The following is a 15,754-nucleotide window of genomic DNA, read 5'->3' as shown; positions in this document are numbered from 1 at the left end:
GCCTCCTTTTTTGATTTCAAAAGAGAGAGAGAAAGAAGAGCCATTGGCTCAGTTGTGATCATGTGACATTTGGTGACACATACTACTCTTATTACAAGACATTGCTTGTTTATCAAGTTGGATTTATTAGAAATGTGTGCTCATCTTGCAGAACATTCACAGAACAAGTTACTCACAATCTAAGGTTTTACCGTATGTTTTTGTAACCATAGAAATTAAGCTAAAAGTATTTTTTTCTTCACTAGGAAGCGATGAAATTACAACAAGATATGAGGAAGAAAAAGCAGGAAATGCTCGAGAAACAAATAGAATGTCAAAAGGTATACTTGAATTTTTTAAAATGTAACACTTTAACATTAAAGTGTGTAAGGGATTTGGTTAGACTCTTTGCATACTTTATGATTTCTTTATTTTTACTTTCATAGATGTTAATATCAAAATTGGAAAAGAAAACTATGAAACCAGAGGAAAGGGCAGAGCTCATGAAGACACTGAAAGAGCTTACAGTAAAAATCTCTCAATTGAAAGATGAATTAAAAACTTCATCTGCTACTTCTACATCGAAGCTAAAGTCCAAAACAGAGGTAGGCCTCCTTCACATAGGAGCTACTTTAAAACCAATCATTGAAACAACATTAAACCTTAAAATTTAGGGAAAATAAAAAAAAGTTTTGGCCTGGTGCTGAAATGAATAAAGCATTGGCAGCAAGCACACCTCTCTGGAGAGCAGGTTCCAGAGCCTTTATTGTGTCTTCATTGTAAATGCTGCTGTTGGCTGTATGTCTATAGACAGCTATCTTTGTCTATGAGTATTGGCACAATAGAGGTCTTTTTGTTAAGTAGTGATGATACATTGAAGAGCAGTTACACAATTTCCTGGTCCTTTTCCTGTTACCCTTGATACCCACAAATTGTGCTTGCATGCCTACATTACACTATTAGGGACCTTGCACCTGCAGCCTCTTCAGAGCATGGTTTATCCATGAAGGGGGCCATAGTTGTAGTAATCTGTTTTCATTCTTTGGCCTGTGGGTTTCACATTAAAATCCTGGTATCTTGATGAGGGGGTTTGAGAGTGTCAGAAGCCAAGAGCAATGTCACCAGGAGGCCAGACTGTCTCACTGTATTAGTTTCTTAGCAGAGTCACCCAAGGTCAAATGGTCAAGGCAAAGACACCAGACTAAGATGCATCCACTCTCTTCAGGAGTAATCCTCACGATATCTCTAGTTGTGATGGGAGTGGAGAAACTCTTGAAGAGGAGCCACTAGGCAGCGTTGATGGCATCGCTGGCAGAGCACCCTTCACAGGCAGTGGCTATAATGCTCAAGCTATCTCTGGTTAGTATTGCACAGAAGAAGACAATGGCAAACCACTTCTGAATCTTCTTACTTTGAAAACCCTGTGATGGAACAATCCAAAATGAAATGAAGGATAGTGCCAGAAGATGAGACCTCCAGTTTGGAAGACTACTGGGGACCAGCAAGCTGCAGGGAAAGAGCAAAGGAAAAGTACAAATAGCACTGTCGCTAATGACCCAACTGGATCAGAGCCAAAAGAAATACTAGTGGCTGAGATGCAGAGAGGTAAAAGGAAAGTCTGATTCTGCATAGCACATGCAGTTAGAAAACAATGTGAGAAGCATGAATCAAGGCAAACTGGAACAGCTAAACGTTGCAGTTATAAGGTGTGCACAAACTAAAGTGGACTGGAAGATGGCATTTTTAGTCAAACAAATGCAAAGCATTTTACTCCAGAAATGGCAGGCTCAGCAGAATGGAGTGGCTCTAATACTGAGGCAAGATGCAGCACAGTCAGCAAGGAGCTATAATGCAAAATCCAACTGAATCCTATATTTCAACAACAGACGCTGAAGAAGAAATCCAAAACTTTTATGCAGGTGTTAAAGTAGAAATTGATAGCACACCAAAACAAGGCATACTGATAATCATAGGTAACTGGAACATAAAAATAGGAAACAGAGTGGAATCAAATGTTGTGAGAGTTTGGTCTAGGCGTAAGAAAAGAAGTAAGAGAATGACTCATAGAATTTTGCGAAGCCAACAATCTCTTATTACAAATACATACTTCAGGCAACCAATCAGGCAGCTGCATAAATGGACATCACCACATGGCCAATACAGAATTCAGGTTGGCTATGTAATCAGGAGCATAAGGAATATTCTTGCTGCCAAACTAAGACCATGAACAGTTAATATTAAAGAGCAGGGTAAAGCTGAAAAGGATCACCAACAGAAATTTGAGGCCTCTTCCAGAAGATCCAAGATCAAAAAAGAAATTCAAACCTCGATTAGGAATGCTGATAGACAAAACAGCATTTCATACTATCTGACCGGGGAAAATAAAGGTGGAAAGAATATACAGAAGAACTGTACTGAAGAGATAAAAAAGATGACAGACTCCTTCAAAGAAGAATCCTATGAGGAAGAGCCTGCAACATTAGAAAGCAAAATGAAAGCTGCTCTGAAAGCATTTGTGAGGAACAAAGCACTTGGAGTAGATAAGACACCAGTAGAACCATTCCAAGCTGCAGAGAATGCATTGGTCCAAATCTTAACAAGTATGCCTACACATAAGGAAAACCAAACAATGGCGAACAATATACATTCCAGTCTCCAAGAAAGGAGATGCACAAGAGTGCAGGAATCATAGGGCCATTGCACTAATTTCTCATGCAAGCAAAGTGATGCTTAAGGTGTTGCAAAAATAGTACGTAGAGCAAGAAATGTGCCTGACTTTTAAGCTGGATTCCAAAAAGGAAGAGGCATTTGAGATCATATTGCTAATACACGAAAGCTACTGGAGTGCACCAAAGAATTTCAAAAGAAGATCAGCCTATGCTTTGTAGACTACAGCAAAGGCTTTGACAAGATGCTATGGATGGTTCTGAAAGAAATGGGAGTACCTCAGCACTTGATTTGCCCAAATGTGTAACGTATATCACGGGACAAGAAACTACTGCTGGGACAGAATAGGGAGAGACAGAATGATTTCCTATAGGTAAAGCAAGGGTCATTTTATCTTTCCATCTGTTCAGTTTCTATGCAGAACATATGAGGAAAGCTGAATTAGGAACTGAGGGAAGGAATGAAAATAGGCAGTAGACATATTTAAGATATGCAGATGATACCATATTACTGACAAAGCAGTATGAATTGAAACAACAACTGATGACAGTGAAAGAAGAAAGTGCAAAAGCAGGACTGCAGCTGAATATTAAGAATACAAAAATCATGTGTACAGAAGAATTACAGAACTTTACTGTTAATAATGAAGAAACTGAAATTGGGAAAGATTTTGCAGACCTTGGCTCTGTCAGCAGTACAAATGGAGACTGCACCCAAGAAATTAGAAGACTGGAACTTGGAAGAATAGACATGGAGGAACTAGAAAAGATTATTATGTGTAAGGATGCTTTACTGGGGACCAAGGCTAAGATAATCCACACTATTGTATTCCTGACCTCTATGGGTGTGAAAGCTGAACAGTAAAGAAAACTGAGAGAAAATTGATGCATTTGAAACATGCTGCTAAGAGAGCTCTGTAAATACCCTGAACTGGCAAAGAGATTGAATGGGTAGGTCCTAGATCAAATCAAACCAGAGGTTTTCCTGGAAACACAAATGGCAAAACTGAGACTGTCATACTGTGGGCCCATCATGAGAAGGCAAGACTCAATTGAAGAAGACAATCATGCTAGAAAAAGTTGAAGGCAGTAGTTGGCTCCATCAAGGAAGTCACAGCCTTGAATGTTCAAGAACTGAACAAGAATGTCACAGATACGACCACCCTATGAATTATTATTATTATTATTATTAGAACATTTCTATGCCGCCCCTTGCCGAAGCCTTGGGGCGGCTTACAAACACAATAAAATACAATAAAATACAAAAAAACAATATAAAATTAAAATTAACAATATAAAATAAATAAAAATATAAAATGTAAAAGAAGTCGCCCTGGCCAGATAATGAAAGCCCTCCAAAATGTCCTAAGTCAGATTATTTGATGACGCATAGTTAAAACATGACAAATAGCAAGCTGCATTTACAAGTCAAGATACTCAGCTGACGTTTCAGTGTCTGCTTCTTGAAGTTAAACAAATCAGTCGCATAATATGACATAACTAGAATAATCACTAGAAATGCATCACTGCTACATTTTCTGTATTTCCTTCTGTAGTTACTGTGTATTAGAAACAGAAACAGTGCGAGTCAGAAGGCGCCTTCCAGTTCCAGCCATCTCCATTCATAACATGCCTGCCATGTGCATGCCTAGCCTATCTTGGAACACCCTCACCGATGGTGCCTCAACCACTTCCCATGGAAGACCATTCCATACCCATGGAATGGTATTAAACAGCAATAACCAGTGGTTAACATTACAAGATAATGGTCTGAGCTGGAAGTGACTAGAAATTGGTCTTAGGGCTGTGAGGACTAGCTTGATGAAAATGTCATTCAAATGTGAAGCCAGGATCCATTTGGAGATCATTAAGAAAAGAATCAAAAATCAAAATGCCAATATTATAATATGTCTATGCAGATCTATAGTGTGAATTCATTTGGTATATTGAGTACAGTTTTGAGTACAGTACACCACAAAGTGATTCTTGTAGAACTTGAAGAAAGGTAGCCAAAATTATCAAGGGGTGGGAGCTAGTTCCATGGGAGACAAGGTTTCGATATTTGGGGCTTTTTAGTTGATGTAAAAGAGCAAGGAAGGCAAAACATGATAAAGGTGTATGCATGGTGCATCAGGTAGGGAGGTAGAAATTTTTCTTTCTCAAAATACTAGAGCTTTAGCCCTCCCAATATAACTCACTGGTGGTACATTCTGGACAAATAAAAGGAAGTACTTCTTTATATTGGGCATAGTCAAAGTTAGGGATGCCAGAGAAATCCACAATGGATTCAGACTCATGGATTTTACAACAGATGGGCTTTTCCTGAGTTGTGTGGGTTTTGTCAACTTGTAGTCCTCTTTTTCATAATATTTATATGATCTTAGATGTAGCCAATTACAAAAACTAAAAATGCACATTTCTCCCATGGGCTAAAGCATTAAAGTATACATAATGGGGAATTTGCACATTTTCAAGAGATTTGAATTTGTACAAGTGCAAATTTATGCAAATGCATATGAATGTATTTGCGCAAAATCTAATTCCATCTATGAGCAGAGGATAGAATGAAAGATACTTTACAGTTTGTGTAATGTATATATAGCTGTTAATGACCTTTAGTCGGTATAGCTATATGTTACTTCCAGTATCAAGGTAGCGTTGCTGTGTGGGAAGCCTATAAGCAGTGTTTATGTGGGAGGGTACTATTGTATTCCTGTCCTTTTTGTACACTTTCAAAAGCTCTCTGGCTGGCCACTGGCAGAACAAAATGCTGGGCTAGATAAATCTTTGGTTTAATCCAGCACACCACTTCTGTAACTGGGTGACATGATAGCTGAACTTTTCATTTTTGGTGCAATTTTATAAAATAAAAATTTAATTGGCTTTGAAGGAGGAATACGTTCCTTTGTTGGGTTGCTTGTAACTAGCCAAACCTACAGTCAACAGAATAAAAAGCATCTCCAACTTTCCCAGCTTAAAGTGAAATTGATAGGCTAATGTGAAAGTGAAAAGGATGGTACAGATGATTGTGCCACAGCATATTGTAAAGATATTTCCTGCAGCACCAACTGAAAGCTTTCACCTGTGAAAATGCAATAGAATCATATTTTCTGCATTTTCAAACACAAGTAACCAGTGGGGAGGTGGGACAAATAGTGGGACGCCTTTGTCCAGTATGGGGGTTGGTTCGAATACTGAAGAACCAGGTTCGGGTAGCTCACTCGGGTGACTTGGAGCTAATCTGTGGCGTGCAGCCGTACTGGATTGGTGTGAAAGTGAAATGGAAAGGTGCATAAAACTTGCATATGATTTTCATGTTTATAGTCAGTAACAAGCTGTATCAGTGATCTTGTTGACATTATTGATTTTGGTGCTGTTCTTCATAGGCATAACAGGCCTTTGTCAGCCCATTGTAAAATCATCTGCAAAATTCCAAGAAGTACAGATTTGTAAAGAAATGCTGCTCTGTCGCTTTAACCGTCAAATATGTGTGCATGTGTGCGTTCGTGCGTGCGCTTGTTTTGTAAGCCGCCCCAAGGCTCTTTGCAAATGGGGCGGCATAGAAATGTTTTATATATATATATATATATATATATATATATATATATATATATATAAATAAATAAATAAAATAAATGTGCCCCTTCACACAAAACAAAATGCTGGAATGTTCTAATAAGAGTTTGCAGTTTTCCTAACACACCTTCACGGATCACATATAATCTGAATTGGTGTCAGCCACTCTTAATACTGTAAAAGTACTCAGTTTCCCTCTACCTTACAGTATTTATTGCTGACATTTGATACCCCCCACCTTCCAAAGAGACCCCAAAGGACAGCTTTTAAATGCTTCTTTCAGAAAGGTCTGTGAGCCCTGGGAACATAGCAAAGTGAAACCCAAGAGGGAAGCATCTTAACACTTTTGACTATAGTGAAATAGAGTAAAATGCAAACTAATTTTCTTTATTTTATTGCCCCACAACACTTCAAAGGCACAAAAGGAACTACTTGATGCAGAACTGGATTTCCATAAAAGACTGTCATCAGGGGAAGATACAACAGAATTAAGGAAAAAGCTCACCCAGTTACAAGTGGAGGTGAGTTTTCAAAGTTATTCTTGTTACTATTACAGTCAGCCATTCTGATTGTAGTATTATTTTAGTATATACTACGTAGAACAAAATCCATGAAAAGTGCAATATATTTCTTTTTCTCATAGGCTGCCCGTTTAGGTATCCTGCCTGTTGGTCATGGAAAAGCAGTCTCTGCTCAAAGCAGAGGGAGAGGACGAGGTCGTGGAGGAAGAGGGAGAGGAATAGTGAATCACATGGTAGTGGACCACCGTCCCAAAGCACTAACAATTGGGGGATTTGCAGAAGAAGAAAAAGATGAATTGCTGCGGCACTTTTCAGTAAGTCAGCAATTTGCAGCTGAGGTTTGATTGAAATCTCCAATTTCTGTTGTGCACTCTAGGTTAATATACAGCCATGGCTGCCCTAAAAGTGAATTTTGTTCATTTTAAGCACAGTATTGGGTGGTTTTATGGTTAATCTAGGCCACTTGTATTGTTTTCTTTGTCTGCATTTGTTTCATTTTCAGACGAAATCAATTGTTCCAAGCAATATTTGTTTATAGCTTCCATTCTGCCATATTTCAGAGATCCCCTGATCTATGGTAAAATGCTTATCCAGGCAACTGAAACTGTCTGGATAAAGGACAATTGGAATGAATTTTGGAACTGTTATGGGTTCCGAGTTGATGTGAATGACCTTGCATGTTTGGAGTCTCTCTGGAGTGACTTGACTTGACATGCTTAGAGTTTAATACCAAAGGGCGGGTACCATTTCAGCCCTTTCTTTTACAAAGAGGTGCATAGAGGTTTCTGGGGATTTACAAACAATTAGCAGTTTGGGTGACTGCACCACCATTATACTCTTTGTTAGATACATATAACTTGGCTTGAACTTTCTCCTTTATAGTGGCAAGAGCATGAACAAAAGCAAGATTTCATTAAGGAAACAGAACACAATTTCAGGCACATATTAAAAATAATAAAAGTAATTTATCCAATACTCTTAACCTCCCCATATGTGCTAACATACAATAGGCCATGCATGAGTTACAAAGAATGTACAGATTAAAAACTTTGCAATTGTGGCTGAAATCTTACGCATGCTTGGGAAATTGCTAATCATAACAGAGTGGGACTTAGTTGCACGAAAATGCACAGTCTGTACAGTCAGTTGAACTGAGTCACAGCAGCACAGTCAGATCTGACTCAGCTATCAGTAAGTGTGTGCCTATGGAAACCCCTCAGTTGTGGCACTTAACTATGCCTCCCTTGTCATTTGAGAACCTAATGACATTCCAAAAATGTTGTTTCCTTTTTCTGAATCACTAAGCCTTGTTTAGAAATTGACAGGAGTAACCTATTCTTATCTGATTTGGGATTGCCGCATCTATTTCTAATGCAACTTTCTCTTCTCTTGATTTTTATCTCATGGTAAACATAATTGCCATCACTGGTGGCTTGGAATAAGGGCATGGCTGTCAGAGAAAGATAACAAAGGCTCCCTGGGACTCTGTTGCTATGGCACAAATGGTTCTCCTGATAAATCCGCAAGTGGTTTTCTTCCCAGAAGGAAGCTCCACATGGCAGATTAGGCAGCTTCCTGAGAGAAGACTTAATAGCAAATGCTCTTAACAAATAGTAACACTCAGTGAAAGGCAGAGGGGACTTCACCTTCAGCAAATTGTGCAGAGAAGCTATATTGAAGCCAGGTTTGTCATAAGTGCAGATGCTGGCTGATGACTTCAGCATACACAGCTCATTTATAGCAATGTACACATCAAATCTGTGTTTAGGTATGATTTTAATAAATGAAGTTCTTGAAGTAACTGTCACTGTAGCTACTGTGTAATGCATAAAGTAACAAATGTGTATATTTCATGAATATATACATATTCCTATTTCCTGTTTAGTGGTTTCCTGTTTAATGGTTTGCTACTTGCTGTGTATTCTTATTGTTTATATAGGACATAGAAATGCTAAAAATAATAGAGAAAAGCATATTAGAAAAATTTATAATCAGCACACAAGTTCAAAGTCCATAACTTAATAACTGTTCCTTGTAGTTGCTGATCCACAGTTGCCGATTCTATGGTAATTTAATCAAATAAACTATACCACATACCTTATGGTAAAGTCAACAGAACATTATTTTGTTTGAATTTATTTATTTAGAAAATTTCTAGTCCGCCCCATTCGCCAAAGCCTCGCGGCGTGGCTTACAAATAAATAAATTAAAATACATAAATGACAATATAAAATACACATAACTGTATAAAATTTACTATCCCAGTAAGTAATAAAAGATACTCAATTACTGATAAAATTATATATTGCATTCTTTTTCTCCTGAATTAGAGTTGTAGTTGTTTTTAACTTGCTCCTAATCATTATACGCCATATTTTATGGAGCCATTATTTTAATGAAGGGATATTATAAACTTTTTTCTAGTCACAGTCAAGCCTTCAAGATCCAAGTTATAATCTTGACAGTGATCTTCATCTGATCTCTTAGGTCTAGTTGTAATACTTTTTCAGATTTCCAGAATGTCAGAAATGTCTTTATTTGGTGGGTAGAGACCTGTTCTCCCCTGCAGAGGAGGGCAGGATGCGCTCCAGCGGAGCAAAGCTCAGGGAACCAAGGTTCAATTTGGATGCCAGGAAGTACTTCCTGGCAGTTAGAATCCTGAGGGTATGGAATGGAATGGGCTTCCACAGGAGGTAGTTGAAGCCCCATCGGTGAGGGTGTTCAAGGATAGGCTAGACATGCACATGATAGGCATGTCATGAGTGGAGCTGGCTGGAGCCGGGGGTCACACTAGATGGCCTGGGGACCCCTTCTGACTCACTCTGTTTCTACATTTCTATCTTGGCTAAAACGTTTCAATTCTTTAAGAGCTCTACAAAATATGATGAAAGCAAATACCTGCTTATACCTCCACCACCTCATTAAATGGAGGCCATACCTTTTCTTTATCCAAACAGGAATATAATATTACCAATAAGATATTCTGAATATGTTTTCTAAGTATTAACTATAGAACCTATATGACAACATATTCTGTCCTCCAGAAGTAGCCTGTTATCTCACATTTCCCTAAGTGTACCATGAACCATTTGTATTTCTTTCCACAACCATGCATACATACCATATGTTGTTCAGACATTTTATCTAAGAGAGAATGTAATTGGCTCAAAGTCACTCAGTGAGTTTTATGGCTGAGCAAAAGTTTGAAATAGATCTTACTCTAACATTCTAACCACTACACCACATTGACTTTTATTGCATGATAGTGTATTGCTAGGACAGTGAAATTCTTTCAACCTGATTCATTTTCTAGATGACCATGTTCCATTGGTGGGTGAGTCAAGGCAAAAGTGGGTCTGGCCAAAAGCAAAATGGGTGTGTTCAAAGTACAAAAATGCCAATGTACTGCAGCACGAAGTACTTGGTGCCAGTAAGTAAAGCTTCAACAAAGATTTCAGACTTTTAGATAGGAAGAGAACTGTGCAAAAGTCAAGAAATAACCAGTCAATGAGAAAAGTGCTGGAACCGGGAAAGAACCCCAGAGGGTCACATGGAGACATCAGATGAGCTGAATTTGGCTCCGTTATCGGAGGTTCAGCACCCCTGCTGAATTGGTATGTAGCACTGGAAGAGCATGGGTAGAGTTCATTTCTACCATGTTTCTTACAGAAATTTGGAGATATTGAAGGCCTTCAAGAAGAGGATTTTCCTTTAAGTGTTGTTCTGACATTTAAGTCCCGCTCAGAAGCTGAAAATGTAAGTAAAGTAGTATTACTTGCTCGTATATAAATATTATATATTTTAAATCCCTTTGTTTTTCTCACAGGAAATTAGGGTCAGTTAATATAAGTGGTTTTTCCTTTTTGATTTCAACGGAAAAGATTTTCTAATTTTTGAATATATGAATTTTGTTCCTGTTTTAGATTTGATCATTGGCTAATAATTCAGCCAAAGTTAACCTTCATTTAAAATTATCAGAAAAGAACTTAGAGTCTAGAGAATTTGCAGTGATTATTATATAGTGGAAAGGCTGAATCTATCAGTAAGTGCTGATAGATTCGGTAGACATCAGCCTGGCATGGCAACAGATGGTATATAGCGACTGAATATTTCAGCATATAACATGCATTGCTGTCTTGTTATCAAATATCTTGCTTTAGGCTGCCAACCAAGGGTTAAAGTTCAAAGATCGACGACTTCAGATATCATGGCATAAACCCAAGGTACCCTCTGTATCCACAGAAACTGAGGAAGAAGAACCCAAGGAAGAGGTATTGGAATGAAGTTTGAGTAGCTTGCTCTTCAAAACCTCTTTTAGACCTTTTTTGGGATACAAAAAGATTGAATGAAAGCTATTTCAAAGGCATTCTTAGATACATAACATCTTGAAAAGAGCTTGTAGCTTGCCAGTATTTCCTGTTATGTGACAAAATCATAATCCTCAATACTCTGGTAGGATTACAATTAAAGTAGCTTCACAGCATGGATCAGGTGGTTTATAAATATTTACAGTCACTTCACAGCATTCAGAATCACCCATACTTTACCGCCTAAAGTCAAGTTTTGCTGTGTGTTCTCTATGATTTTAACATGAGGTATGTAGTCCATGTAGGGGTTATCCCAGCACATTTTTAGCCAATAAAACTACGCTAGAATTATCAACTCAAACCGAACTTTTGCTTTTGTTGGCATCTGTTCTGGTTGTGGTAATTTCCAGTAAGCCAGTTATATTTTCTCATTATTCAGGAGACAGAAACTTCAGACTTGATTTTGCCTGAAGATGATGATGATGACGACGAAGATGAAGATGAATCTCGCTCCTGGAGAAGATGAAACTTGAAGTGAAATCATATAGTTTTAGAATTGTTTGAACTAAAACTTTTTAAAATTATTTAAAGGAAGTCAATGAGCCAAAAAATTGTTTTCGTTTTCTTTTCTTTTGTTTTTTTCATATACGCAAGAGAGCAAGTGTGAGTTTGGTATAGAAACTTGACAGATAAGTAGCCACAATCCGCCAAAGGCCCAACACTTACACAGAGTTATAAAGATGGTTGTGATCTTCTAAAGATGAAATGTATCGGCCCAACTTGTCTCAGTTCTGTTTTTAAATTACCATTTGTTTTATTAAGATATGAATTACTTTGCAGACTTTATTTTGTAATGTGGAGTCTGAGATGAGAGCTATAGGTCAAATTACTTACATGTCAACATTGTCTGCAGTTTGCTGATTCAAAAGTCCATTCATTCAGTGACAGTTAAGTAGATTAAATAAGTTTAACTTTTAAGTTTAAAAACTGTCAAGAACTGTGCATAATGTTGGTGGAAGAGGACATTTTTCCTGCATTCTGCTGTCTGAAGTCTGTCAGAATTATAGTGCAACCCTGCTTAAGTCATATATTTAAAAGAGGCCTTGCCAGCATGTATGGTAGTCAGTTCTGTCATATTTTTATTCTTTTCAGTCTTCAGTCTTCAAACCAAGTTATTTTGGGATGCAGTTGACCAACAGCTATTGCTGTGAATTCCACATTTCTTTCAGTGGAGCCCTGCACAAAAACTATTAAAATGAGTGCAGCCATAGTGCTTGATGAACAGCCAGAACTAGTGAACATGTGTTCATCCTTTTTAATATACCCTACCATTAGGACTCATCCTCTGTGGTTAAATCAGCTATTTTTATTTTAGGCTGAACCTATACAGTATTCAAGCCATTTATTCTCTCTTTAACCCAAGAAGTCCCAAAGCTAAAGCAATCTCATTGTAAAACAATAAGTGCTAAACTAGCATTTATTTATATATGGCAAGTGCTTAATTCTGTGCAAATCATCTTTCATAAAATGAAGAGACAAAACACTTTGCCTGCACATTGTTTGATTTAATATTCTCTCCCAACCCTTTTTATAGCAGCAAATCATAACTGGTTTGGACTTGATAGAAACCACATTTAATATGCTTTGATTTACCAGAGCAATAGATCTTCATAGCTCATATGTCTCCTGCTGCAGTTAAGCCTCGACGTATTATGCTATGTATGTCTTTTCACTCTTAGTGCCTCTGTACTGTACCCCTAGACAGTAGCAACATGTTGTATAAGAAGATACGTTACCCAACTGCATTCTGGATGTTAATATCAGAGAAGCTGAGCAGACATTACTGTATCAACACTTGTGGTACTAAAATACTACTGCAAGCCAACAGAAATAATTAACATTTTTAAAAATATTCAAATATACTGATACTTGAGTCACTGGAAGTATCTAGTATATCAAATTAGATCTTGGCTTGCAACATGAAGTTAAGCACTCTTTTCCTCCTCCTCATTTTGGGTACTCTTGTGTGCATTGAGGTATGTAATAATCCAAACAAATTCCACTCTTATTTGGGGAGGAGTGTAACTTGACAATGGTTTTTTGCCCTTTTCATGTAAGCCTTCATATTCTAGATTATTGCTACATTCCTACTAACTTTGAATCTCAGTGAATTAATTTATAAGAAAAAAAGCACGAATATTGCACACCCTAGCAGGCAAAGCCTTGCTCTTCCCTCATTGCTTGTAATGACTTTGGAATGCCCATGGCTCCATATGTACTGACCATCACATATACTGACCCATTGCAGCAAAATGCTTAAATCTGGACAATTTAATCAAATGATAGAGGGAACAAAGGATTTATATTATACACACACACAGACACAGACACACGCATATATATATATATATATATATATATTGTACAGGGTTTTTCTTAAAACTGTATAATTTTGTAAATATTTTACTTTTTTGTGTACTGAAACTACCAGCATCTAGATTTCCATATGAATTCTTGTATTTTTGTATCTGGAAGATTACAGTGAGTGAATGAAGCTGTAAGAGAAATTTCCATAGCTTTTGGCACAGTTAGACCAGGTAGGATTCCTTTTCATATGGTTTTAAATAACATTTTGTTGGCACACGGTTCATCAAAGGATAAATGTCCTTGCTTCAAAGTATTGACTTTTTTCATGGAAAGGGAAGGGCAGCAACAGGATTTAGATAATGAGGTTTTTCCCCCTTTTTTTAGTTTACATTGGATTACTTAAACCCACTAGTGACATCTTAAATGTGATTTCTCAGCCCAGAAGCACAAAACTGAGTTGTGCCCCGGAACTCATGTATTGAAAGCATACTATTACGTTACTGAGAATGTAAGTGATGGACAGTATAGTGGTAACTCGTTTAATACAAAGGAGAAGGGAAAACTACTTCAAAGTGACCTTCATTTTGACATGGCTATGGATTTCCCTGTGTTGTATATTAGAACTTAATAGGATATAATTTATGTTACTAGGTAGCTATCTTCTGGTAACACTTTATTTCTAGTTGATGTGAAATGGTCACTTCCACATTCATAAGCCATAATGGACAGCATAATATCATTACTATACCTACCAAGTGACTTAAACTATGCCTACCTAAAGTAAAATATTACCACATGTGGCGTATACCTCACTGACTAAGCAGTGTGTAACCCCTTTGCAGTCCAGAAGAATGCCACAAAGGGAATGATCAGTGAATCACCCCCTTAAAGCTTTACAGATACTTATGCTACTACTATATAAGCTGTCAGTTTAACTGTGGTGTAAAACTTTTTTTTTAAAGAATCTTAAACATAAGAAAGCAGCTTTGGAAACCTGATTTGAAAAACATATGCCCACATACAGTGGAGATGCTTCTGCAGTTTTTAACAAAATCATGTGAAAAGGAATATTAAATTCCTCTCAATGTATAGTAAACTTGTATTATAGTTTTTACAAGATTGTGAACTTGTGTAATAGTATATTAGGAGATATTGTTGGATTTCTAACTGTTTATACATTTAAATTCTTACATGTAATGTTTGTTTTATTGATTACACTGAATTTCTAAGATGCATGTTGACTTTTTGCAATAAAGAGATAATATGGAATGGTTTAAAATTATAAACAAAAAGGCATAAAACAATTTGAATTGAAATTTGAGAAAAAAAAACCCATTCCAAAAAATTATAATCATGAGAAGACCTGTATTGTTTGGTTTCTTCTGAAACGTTTGTGGGTGAATGTTAGCTCAGGGGTGTGTGTGTGTGTGTTCATTTAAGGCATGGAAAAAACTGTCCCAGTGATCACTATATGTAAAAATGTTGGGAAATCTACACAGAGATAATAGAGGCAACTGAGTGTGTCATCTAGATGAGCATTTGTTGCCTAGACTTTCCACTAGCTTCTCTCTTCGTGAAGGAAGCTTGATACAGGCATTAGTTTTGGGAAAACCTTCAGGAAAAATCCTGGGAATGTGCCTGCTCTACCAACTCATCTATCATATGCTGTAAAATACCCATTTAAAAAAATGTTTCCATTGCATTTGCACTGCTCAGAACTACTTAAAACAATTTAAAAACAAAACAATCCTGTTAAAGTGTGTATCTTCAAAGCCAATATGGTATTTTTCACTATATATTCTTGTTACTGTCTATTGAGTATATACCATATATATCAGTTTCCAGCCAGGTTGCTCTGCTCCCACTGATTCTTTTGCACTAGTGGAAATGACCACTTGTGTAAGGGAGAATTGTAAGTTCTAGAAGTAAGCCAGAAAGAAGCAGAAGTTTCTGGGCCAGGACAAATTGGAGTTCTCTTCTACAAGCTTTATTGGCACAACCTAGAAATTAGCATTTCTGCTCATTCCAAGCTGCTTTTTGAAGCAATGCTTTCCTGTTTCGTAAGTGTTTACTTCCATGGGGGCATGAACACAATAAAATACTGCTTTATAACTGGTGATGGTGCTCCTAAGTAAATTTGGGAGAACAGAGCACAATACATTAAAATATTACAGGAGTAATAACTAATTGAAGAATATTGCTCATATTAATTCTGAAACTCAACCCTTTGGAGAAAAGCAAGACATGGTCAATGATATATGGAAACATGGTATTTATATCCTAGAATTCACTCCCCCGGTTCACATGACATGACCCTTTATAAGTGAATACAGTTGGT

The 15,754-nt window shown here is 37.2% G+C and overlaps 1 protein-coding gene across 2 annotated transcripts in view; it reads left to right on the top strand.

Moving 5' to 3' along the window:
• The window catches only part of RBM27 (RNA binding motif protein 27), a 46,496-nt gene extending 31,720 nt beyond the window's left edge, over positions 1–14,776 (top strand). For both annotated transcript variants that reach the window (XM_044454308.1, XM_044454309.1), the window contains 7 exons: positions 246–320; positions 426–584; positions 6,638–6,742; positions 6,865–7,056; positions 10,412–10,498; positions 10,903–11,013; positions 11,489–14,776. In XM_044454308.1, the coding sequence (XP_044310243.1) occupies positions 246–320; positions 426–584; positions 6,638–6,742; positions 6,865–7,056; positions 10,412–10,498; positions 10,903–11,013; positions 11,489–11,575 (816 nt within the window). In that variant the 3' untranslated portion in view covers positions 11,576–14,776. The remainder of the gene's footprint in view (positions 1–245; positions 321–425; positions 585–6,637; positions 6,743–6,864; positions 7,057–10,411; positions 10,499–10,902; positions 11,014–11,488) is intronic.
• The last annotated feature ends 978 nt before the right edge of the window (positions 14,777–15,754 follow it).

The sequence above is a fragment of the Varanus komodoensis genome, unplaced genomic scaffold, assembly GCF_004798865.1.
Source record: "Varanus komodoensis strain SLA01 unplaced genomic scaffold, ASM479886v1 scaffold7_3, whole genome shotgun sequence".
NCBI classification, from domain to species: domain Eukaryota; kingdom Metazoa; phylum Chordata; class Lepidosauria; order Squamata; family Varanidae; genus Varanus; species Varanus komodoensis.
Note: the sequence above shows the minus strand (reverse complement) of the source record. Positions and strands in the feature narration are given on the sequence as shown.